At 28.7% G+C, this 10,472-nt stretch overlaps 3 protein-coding genes across 5 annotated transcripts; 2 read left to right on the forward strand and 1 right to left on the reverse strand.

Moving 5' to 3' along the window:
* Positions 1–36: 36 nt before the first annotated feature.
* Positions 37–1,431, forward strand: LOC124952351 (NFU1 iron-sulfur cluster scaffold homolog, mitochondrial-like). The gene is made up of 4 exons (XM_047502078.1): positions 37–242; positions 362–789; positions 877–980; positions 1,068–1,431. The coding sequence occupies exons 1-4, from the start codon at positions 160–162 to the stop codon at positions 1,293–1,295; spliced, it is 843 nt and encodes a 280-aa protein (XP_047358034.1). The 5' UTR covers positions 37–159; the 3' UTR covers positions 1,296–1,431.
* A 2-nt stretch (positions 1,432–1,433) lies between these two features.
* LOC124952345 (guanine nucleotide-binding protein subunit beta-like protein) lies at positions 1,434–3,339 on the reverse strand. Its single transcript, XM_047502067.1, has 5 exons — positions 3,125–3,339; positions 2,607–2,815; positions 2,178–2,384; positions 1,882–1,992; positions 1,434–1,795 (listed from the first exon to the last, which is right to left on the reverse strand). Exons 1-5 carry the CDS (start codon positions 3,231–3,233, stop codon positions 1,478–1,480), a joined length of 954 nt encoding a protein of 317 aa, XP_047358023.1. The 5' UTR covers positions 3,234–3,339; the 3' UTR covers positions 1,434–1,477.
* A 475-nt stretch (positions 3,340–3,814) lies between these two features.
* LOC124952313 (integrin alpha-PS1) lies at positions 3,815–9,978 on the forward strand. 3 transcript variants are annotated; one of them, XM_047501986.1, is made up of 18 exons: positions 3,815–4,161; positions 4,484–4,611; positions 4,924–4,950; positions 5,780–5,883; positions 5,975–6,102; positions 6,168–6,376; positions 6,453–6,657; positions 6,738–6,881; positions 6,958–7,099; positions 7,166–7,434; positions 7,500–7,725; positions 7,802–8,033; positions 8,132–8,528; positions 8,611–8,840; positions 8,994–9,226; positions 9,296–9,390; positions 9,480–9,609; positions 9,691–9,978. In XM_047501986.1, the coding sequence occupies exons 1-18, from the start codon at positions 3,989–3,991 to the stop codon at positions 9,919–9,921; spliced, it is 3,303 nt and encodes a 1,100-aa protein (XP_047357942.1). In that variant the 5' UTR covers positions 3,815–3,988; the 3' UTR covers positions 9,922–9,978. The 3 variants fall into 3 exon arrangements, with proteins under 3 accessions (XP_047357942.1, XP_047357950.1, XP_047357960.1); XM_047501994.1 differs by having other exon boundaries at positions 4,927–4,950; XM_047502004.1 differs by lacking the exon at positions 4,924–4,950.
* Positions 9,979–10,472: the final 494 nt, after the last annotated feature.

Genomic DNA, 10,472 nt, shown 5'->3' on the forward strand with positions numbered 1-10,472 from the left:
CTTGTACTACATCATTATATAGTATATATAGTATATATATATATACGTACTCTCTAGAGTTTAACTAGAAACGTAATGGTACATTTTGTGGTAATAATATAACCTCAAAATCATGAAAATTGCGTTTAATGACTATAAAAGTGTGATACTCCTTTCACTATGGATAAAATATTAACAAAATCATTACATTCTAGTCGTTGTTTAGCTTATAGATCATTACCTACATGTCAATCAAATTTAAAGTAAGCAAAATAAAATATTTTAGTAAAAATGTAGAAAGATATGACAAAAGTAAATAATTCTATCCAAATATAAAATTATTAATTTGACATGTTTTATGTGTATGCTTTATATTTTGCAGGATTTTAAATAAAAATATTGTGCACTTACATACAGGTTTACAATCTTTTAAATCGAAGCAACATGTTCTTTGCAATAAAAGCAAATATAATATCTGTCAGTTTCAAAAGCGTAATATGTTCATTCAAACCCAGGATACTCCCAATCCAAACAGTTTAAAATTTCTTCCTGGTGTCAAAGTATTAGAAGGAGGTGGCACCAAAGATTTCCCAAATGCTACGGATGCTTATTGTTCGCCTCTTGCAAAAATGTTATTTCGAATAGAAGGAGTTAAATCTGTATTTTTTGGTCCAGACTTTATTACAATAACAAAATTAGATGAAGACATGGAATGGGGTGTTTTAAAACCAGAAATATTTGCAACAATCATGGATTTTTTTGCAAGTGGATTACCAATACTAAATGAGTCACAACCTTCGCCAGATACACGTATGAAGATATATTTTTTAAAACTTATAAGGAATTCTTTTTAGAATAAAGACAACTATTGCGTAATCAACTTTTTTAATTTTATAGAAATCAACGAAGATGACGATGAAATAGTACAGATGATAAAAGAACTTCTGGATACACGAATACGTCCTACGGTCCAAGAAGATGGAGGTGACATTGTATTTATGGTAGAGATAATTTTTAATACTTGAATGATACAATTTTTTAATACATTCTTGCAAATTTTTTAATTAATAAAATTTATTTTGTTATAGGGTTTTGAAGAAGGTATTGTAAAACTGAAAATGCAAGGTTCTTGCACAAGTTGTCCTAGTTCTGTTGTAACATTAAGAAATGGAGTTCAAAATATGATGCAGTTTTACATACCAGAAGTATTGGGTGTTATACAAGTTGAAGATGAAACTGATAAAATTGCCAAAAAGGAATTCGAAAAACTGGAAAGTAAAATCCAAACTATGTCAAGTAGCAGTGATAACAAATAATTATGTGACATTTCACATTTTATATAGTCAAAAGATACATGTAATATTGTGCATAATTAAAAGCATATCGCAAATAAATTATAGCAAAAGTACTATGTATATTATTAAAAAAAAAATAAATAATATTTAAAGAAAATATTGATGTTTACTTTTTTTTATTTTTCTACTTTTTTTACAAAGTATTAACGGCTAGATACAGAAACTTGCCACACGCGAATAGTGTTATCAGAGTATCCAGCAAACAATGTTTGTCCGTCCGTGGACCAAGCGAGAGACAAGCATTGAGGTGGCTCTGCTTTACTGGTTGCAGATACAACTTCTGGTTTCAATTCTTCAACCATTTCTTTAGTCTCAAGATCCCAAATCTTAATCCATGGTCCAAATGCAGCACACAGCCAATAGCGATTAGGACTAAAGCAAAGTGCAGTAATGATATCATTATGATCAAGAGTATGGAGATGTTTACCATCATTCAAATCCCACAACATAGCTTTGCAATCCTAAAAAAAAAAATATAAATTACGTTAATAAGAATTTATTGTATTAACAAAATGAATATTTTATTTCAGATTAATTCAATACATACTTTTCCACCAGATGCACATAACGAACCATCCGGAGACACGGTGACTGTATTAAGGTATCCAGAATGTCCATTATGATTAATCTTAAGTTTGCAGTTTGTCAAGTTCCATACCTATGAAAGATTTATAGTTTAATAAAACAAGAATATTTCTAATTTTTAATATATATGTGGAAATAAGTAAAACTTCAGTCCCATATCCGCTAACACTCATAGACATCATGGTGTTATAAAGTTTTCATCATTTTTATTATATTTTAAATAACATCACATTTTTAAATAATTTTGTATTAACATACCTTAACAATACAATCCCAACCTGCAGAAACAATAATAGGATTGGAATGATTTGGAGAAAAGCGTACACAGCTGACCCAATCGGTATGTCCCTCATCTTGTATGGTATATTTGCATTCTGCCAATGTATTCCACAACTTGATAGTTTTGTCACGAGAACCAGATACAATTTGTCGATTGTCTACGGAGAAGGCGACACTCAGGACGTCCTAATAACAGAAATAGAATCTTTTGCTCTAATAATTATATTTTAACTTTGTTACCCTATGAACGGCATTATAAACTGGCCAATACTTACAATATTGTAGGTTTAATGAATGCCCACCTCTTCTATTTATATACACAAAAAAAAAATATATAAAAAAAAGCTTCAGTTTATTTCCAATTTGAGATACCGCCAGTTTACCGCTCACAAATTAGTAAAGTCACACCTTGGTATGATCTTCAAATCTCCGTGTTGTCCGACCTGCAGCCAAGTCCCATAGACGTAAAGTTTTGTCCCACGATCCAGACAGTGCATAGTTTCCATCAGAAGATAATACAACATCGCTGATGAAGTGAGAATGACCATAGAGACGTTTTTGAGGAATACCATAGTTAGCGTCGTCGCGCGTCAATTTCCATACAATTAAAGTTTTATCTGTAAATGTAATTTAAAAGATAATATAACGTATTCTTTCTAAGATGTAAAGTCACGTTGCGCGTATGTGTGTTACATATAAAGTGCCGAGCGGCCATTATTCGTTTTAACATAGATATACCGCCAAATAGCTAGACAATACATAGTAAATTAAATGACTTTCAGACATTTTATATAAAAGATATTGTATTCTATTAGAAATAAAATAAGTAATTGCACTTTTAAAATGTATTATTCTACGAACGAGGACCAATATACGTTAATGTAAAATATATGAGAAAGAAACAAATCTAACAGATGATTACTTACCACGTGAGGACGATAAAATCATATCTGGATATTTCGGATTTGTAGCGATTTGAGTAACAGAGCCATTGTGCCCCCGAAGAGTTCCCCTCAATTGTAAAGTTTCAGTCATCTTGAAAGCGACTCACTTTTCTTAAACCAAGGATGTATTTGGATTACTTCGACCATCCGCTCTTAAAGAAGCGTCGAATGCAAAAGGATAGTCGGAAACAGGCAATACACATTCAAGCATTGTACATGAATACATAGAGATAACATTCGTATTCGTTACGATATTCAAAGATAGATGGCACTATAAATTACAACAGTTAGTTTATTAACATTTAAAAAACTTATTTTGAAAATAGAAAATATTAAACGAAATAAAATAATCATCAAATTATTCTTTTTATTTAAATCGTTAAATGAAAAAAAGGAAATATACATATATATATTTCGTAATGGCGCGAATTTTAAACATATTACTACATGGTAATAAAATTTTGTAAATAATGCAATTAAAATGCAACATTGAATTAAATATAAACGTCATATTTAATCTCAAATATTACATAATAGAAAATATCAAAATGTTTATAAGGGCTAACATTTCAAACAATTTTTTAGCTGTAATATTGTGCTTTACGTTTATTGCGTCACACTTCCGTTATGAAGCATCAACCTTACTTACCTTACTGGTTGTTTATATTTCAGGATAGTAAAGTGATGAAGTACGATTGGTGTATCAGTCGCATGGGTGGATCTCATAAGAGTTTTAAAGGTATTCGAGTTGAAAGGGAATAAAGAAAGTAATAAAAATAGGGTCATTGAAAGCAGTACAACAGAATTTAAAAATAACATTCACTCATGAGCATTTGACAACTTAAAATGAGGTGGTTCGTATTGATATGGGCCTTTTTAAATGTCTGGGCAATAAATGCTTTCAATTTGGAAGCACGAATACCTGTTATTAAAAGAGGATTAAATGGTTCCTACTTCGGTTATTCGGTAGCTGAACATCAAGAACTTCCTGAGGATGGGACTGAAAAAGCTAAAAGTTGGTTAGTCATTTTCAAGAATGTTACAAACATTTAAGTCAAGATTGTTTTATGTCTCTTCCTCATCTTACTTCAAACTTAAGCACACTCAGATAAGAAATGAGATAAGATGTAAATGTAAACATGATATTATCAATTATTTTTGTCTAATCTAATAAAATTTATGTGTTCTCTGTAATACATTATTAATGACAATTAATGTTAATTTTTTAAAAATTATATAAATACTTTTTTCATATATTGAAATTAGTAGAGACACAGCTATATATTTAATACACAGCTGTATATAATTTGTTAACAATTTATTATAATTTATATTTTATAGGATGTTAATTGGCGCTCCATTAGATCAAAATAAACAACCTGAAACAAATAGATCAGGTGCATTATGGCAATGTCCATTAACCACATACACAAGGGATTGCATTCAAGTTATTACAGATGGACGATCAAGTATGTTTAACTTTTGTTATATTTCTTTTATAATTGACTAGCAATAATTCACTTAATGTTCATTTATCATTGGTGATGGAAATTTCAAAGAATCTATTATATATTATGTTTATAGTAGCAAGAATACTCATGTACTACTTAAACATAATATAATAATACATAATAGCTAGTATGTGGTCTAACTATTTATTAATTTATAAAGCATGTTATTTGTAAATCTGTGGTATTATGTATATTGTAAAGTATTATTTTTATTTTATGTCAGCTGTATAATAAGATTATTTTTTGTTAAATCATGTTTTGGTTAACCAGCAGCAGAAGGTGGTCTGTATGATTCAAGTAAGTGAAACAAAACAGATGTGACAGAATGGTTGAATGAGAAATTCTCAAAATTTGTATATATTTTTCAATATTTTAATAAATACTTTTTTTAAATGCTTTTATAGGAATACTCGCATGAAACTAACTGTAATGTTCATCTTTATTGTGATTAATATGTCTATCTTCCTTTCTCTTTATATATTAAATATATGCATGTTAAATGTTATATCAGTATTATAACAATATCATAACATATGTTATAACTTTATAAATAATTAATTGTTACAATGACCTATTATATCATTATTAACAATTATTGCAACCTGTGGCATGTGAAATAATAAACATATTTTGTATAATTTATAGTGCAGTATACTTTAATCATTATGATTATTCTATCTCAAGAAATAAATACTCCCTTTAACTATAACAGCTCAAATAAACATTGTAATATTTTCTTTAAATAGTTTTGATTTCAATATAAATCATTTATCATCATTTAATCATTTTTTCTCTGTATAAAAAAAATCATTGTGTATATATAACATTAAATATTTTGCTTTATAGATATTGTGAAGTACTAACATATGATTAATTTTAATGATAATTCCATAATAATTTCTTATTGTCTTTAATGGTTTAAAAATATTCTTATTTAGGCTTCACATATACTATGTAAATTTGAATTTAAAAATTGATATATGATTTTTTATGCAGGTATACTGCATAGTTGAAAGAAGAAATATGTTTTATGGTTTGACTTTTGATTCATAAAAATTAACAGTATATGCAGAATTTTTGAAATTAAACTGTGATTATGTTACTACCCTAAAGTTTCTATTTCTAGGTTTCGATTCTGATGATTTAGTTCCTCCTGGTAAAGATGAAATAAAAGATAACCAATGGTTAGGAGTCACAGTTCGTAGTCAGGGTGTAGGTGGCAAAGTAATGGTGTGTGTTATAGCACTTTATATTATATATCACTATACATCATCCTGTAATGTAACTAACAAAACGTTTTTACTAATACATTCCATTAAAGGTATGTGCTCATCGACACATAGTTAAAACTGCGGACTCTCGATGGGGACAGGGTCAGTGCTATATATTGACTCAGGATTTAAAGTATCAAGATTTAAAAAAACCTTGCTCAGGAAAACCCACTAATAAGTAAGATATATGGTAACAGTAAATCGTATTGTTTTATATGTTGTTGTTTTATTTTATTCCTATAGAGCACATGAACAATTTGGATATTGTCAAGCTGGTACAAGTGGAGTATTAACATCTGAGGATCGTGTGGTCATTGGTACACCTGGACCACATACATGGAAGGGAACATTGTATCTTTTTACTGTATCTGATGAATTTTTAAATAGGGACAATACTGTTTACAATGTTCCAATGCAAGATTCCTCACCTGTTAACAAATATAGTTACTTAGGTTGGTACAAATGTATGATTTTTATTATTTATCAGTCTTTGAATTATTTCTTTTACATTATAAATCAATTTTCTAGGTATGTCAGTAGCTGTGGGTAACTTCTTTGGAAATGGTTTATCATATGCAGCTGGAGCTCCGCGTTCAAAAGGAACAGGACAAGTTGTCATTCTCACAAGAAAAGACATTAAACCTGATATGGATGTTGCTTTAATCTTAAGCGGTGAACAATTTGCTTCAAGTTTTGGATATGAAATTACTTCTGCAGATGTCAATGGAGACAAGTAAGAATATGTATTATTATAATATACTAAATATTGTTTGTATTATTATCAAAATGATTATATTTAATCGTTTATTTAAGAATTACAGATTTAATTGTAGCAGCACCATTTTATTTTAATAAAGCAGAAGGTGGAGCTGTTTATATTTATACGATGCTATGTAAAAATATTAAAGATAATGACAAATGTAAGCCCGTTAAATTAGTCGGACGCGAAGAATCAAGGTTTGTGACTAATTATGTAATTATTTCCTATATAATATAAAAAAAAAAAAATGATATACGTGATATTTAATTATAGATTTGGATTTGCATTAACTAATTTGGGAGACTTGAACAAAGATGGCTACGAAGATATTGCTATTGGTGCTCCTTATGAAGGGAAAGGAACTGTCTACATATATCTTGGATCTAAAAATGGAATTATCACGACGCCATCACAAGTATTTAAAGCGATTAAAAGCAGTTTAATATAGAACTTGATATTCTAAAAAAAATTTTTTTTATAGATCATTCATTCAGAAGATACTCCAGTACCATTACGTACCTTCGGATATTCATTAAGTGGGGGAATTGATATGGATCAAAATGGTTACCCTGATTTATTGGTTGGTGCTTATGAAGACGATGCTGCTGTACTTCTTCGCTCAAAAAAGATCATTGATATTACTACATATATTAGCTATCTTAAAAAAGATGGAACATATCAAGACAAGATAGATCCTATAGATCCTAATAAATTAGGATGCACAGCACGTCCTGATGCAAATCATACATGGTGTGTATTGTGTATATGTACATGAGTATAAATTATAATTAAGAAAATGAACTTATATTTTTCAGCTTTTCGTTTGAAGCATGTTGTAAAACAGAATCTTTGGTTAAAGAAGAAGACATGCAAAATTTACGATTAAATTACTATATAGAAGCTGAAACTTATTCCGGTGTAAAAAAGTTTTCTAGAGTTTGGTTTGGTATTGGTAACACACGTCCTCATTATGTTAATCGTACGGTTACTCTAGATACAACAAAATTGATACATTGTCAAACGGAAATCGTATACTTAAAGGTAGGATATTTAACTAAATAAAAATATGCTTATAAAATATTTAAAAGATAAGCTGATATAAAAATAATTTTTGAAGGAAAACACACGTGACATACAATCACCCATTAAGTTTCGTTTAAATTATTCGTTGATACAAGAAGAACCAATGATGCGTAACGAAGGAGATCCCTTGCCTGACATAAAAAATTATCCTATTCTTAATCAACAAGAAGCAGCTCGCATATTTGAAGCAACATTTCAAAAAGATTGCGGAGAGAATGATATTTGTGAAAGTGATTTACAAGTATATGCTCATTTAAATTTATCAGGTTTGTATTTTATTTTTAAGATCGCCGTTATTTATTTTGTATTTTGGTCATCTTTGTTCATAAAAAAAAAAATTATTATATGTTTTAATTATTTACAGTGTCATCTGTTAAACCTAATTTTTACGAATTACTTCTTGGTGAAAGAGAAGAAGTAGTGGTTGAAGTTAATGTAACTAACGTTGGTGAATCTGCCTATGAAGCACAACTTTTTATAACTCATTCACAGAATTTAAATTATATTGCCAGTAAAAGCAATGATTCTGTAATCTGCAATTTATACAATGCAACATTAGTAGCATGTTCAATTGGCAATCCATTTAAGAAAGACAAAATGGTAAACATACAGGTGAGATTTGACCCTAAAGGTTTAGAGGATAATGAATCATTATTAGATTTTGTGATTTTTGCTAATTCAACATCTAAAGAAGTGACTGAGAAGAAACCTACTCTTTTACAAGCTACAGTGCTAAAAAGAGCTGAATTATCAATAAAGGGGTATGTATGCTTTTTTTAACCGGCTTATTTATTATATATTTATGATTTACTTTATATTAATATTTATTTATTCATTTTACAGAAGTGCAAAAACTCAATGGGCATTTTATGGTGGACCAGTTATTGGTGAATCAGCTATAAAACACTTAAGTGAAATAGGACCTAAAGTTTCACATACTTATGAAGTATTTAATGAAGGACCATGGAAAGTAAGTAGTGTAGAAGTGCGAATTTCGTGGCCATATGAAGTTGCAAATGACAAATCTCATGGTAAATGGCTATTGTACTTAGAAGAATTACCAACTGTACAAGGTGATTATATTCTTTTAATTATATATTCTTGCTTTCTCTCTCTCTCTCTCTCTCTATATATATATATATATATATATATATATATATATATATATATAAATTATTTTTAAATTGTTTTAATTTCAATCTACAATAAATAAAAAATTTGTATAGCCCTAGGTGAAGGAGAATGTACACTTCCACCGGGTCATTCAGTTAATCCATTAAAATTACAAGATTCTGTTAATTTTGAAGACTTGGATACAATTTTTCCAACACCATCTACATCACCTCCTATTTTGTACAATCATACTAATCATATAAGAATGAAACGAGATACAGAAAAAGTTGTTAATACTCGAACAATTATTGATAAAGATGGCCATAAGCATTATATAGTTTCTATGGTAGGTATTAATTAAAACATTAATTTATTGTATATAAATATATTATTTTAAACTATATTTATTTTACAGAATTGTAAAGCAGGAACTGCAAAATGTTTTGATATAACGTGTATTATATATAATTTGCAACGGAAGCAAGAAGCAATTATAACTGTCAAAGCAAGGTAAAATCCAGATAGTATAATGTATACCGCACGTTTTTATGGGGACAAAAATATAATCTTTAATAATAATTACATTAAAATTTTTTTAGACTTTGGAATTCAACATTAGTAGAAGATTATCCAAAAGTAGATATGGTAAAGATAGGTTCGAATGCAAGAATAATTATACCCCCTAATGTCGTGATACAACAAGAAAATTTAAAAGACGATCATGCAATTGTAAGAATACGTGCTGTTTTTGAATCATTCATTAATATTATTTTTATTTGAAAATATTTTATATTTATATTTATTTTCTAGGCTGAAACAATTGCATATCCAGATCCTCTGGATCAACAGGATGTAGAGCCTGTTCCTATTTGGATAATCATAGTAGCAGTAGTTGCAGGTCTACTACTATTCATTTTACTTACACTAGTACTTCGAAAATTAGGATTCTTTAAACGAAGACGACCGGATCCTACTTTATCTGGTAATCTCGAAAAGCACAGAGAAGAAAATCCAGAAAATGAAGCTTTATTTAAACACTAAAAAAAAAAAAAAAAAAAAAAAACAAAGAATACTTACGATGTGGCTTTGACGAATTGTCACAATACTTATGTTCAGTACTTATGGAGATAAAGAACCAATAGCTGACAGCAGCTTTGAAATGACATTAAGGCTGTTTATAAATTTTTTACATACACTATGTGTATAACAGAAGCAGCAAAGAGTACATATATACAATTTAAAAAAAAATTGTGATAATGACCTCTTTTTAAAAGTTTACTTTTTTTTTCCATAATAGTGTTAGCACTATTCTTAAAAGATATACTTTTATATATAGTATATGTATTTACATATTTATATTGACATAGTATTTTTATTTTGATAGATCATATTACGATAGCTGCTGTTAATTTATCACTTAATTTATCTCAGTCGAAGGAAATTTAAATTACTTATTTTTTATCATCAGGAATATGTTTACAATCATGCTTTAATAATAAAGCAGAAATTATACATCATCATTTTAAATCATTGTTTGAATTATAATATTAGGTCTACAATGAAGACTGCTACAAAATAATGCTAATAGCAAC

Source organism: Vespa velutina, chromosome 1 (genome assembly GCF_912470025.1).
Source record: "Vespa velutina chromosome 1, iVesVel2.1, whole genome shotgun sequence".
NCBI classification, from domain to species: Eukaryota; Metazoa; Arthropoda; class Insecta; order Hymenoptera; family Vespidae; genus Vespa; species Vespa velutina.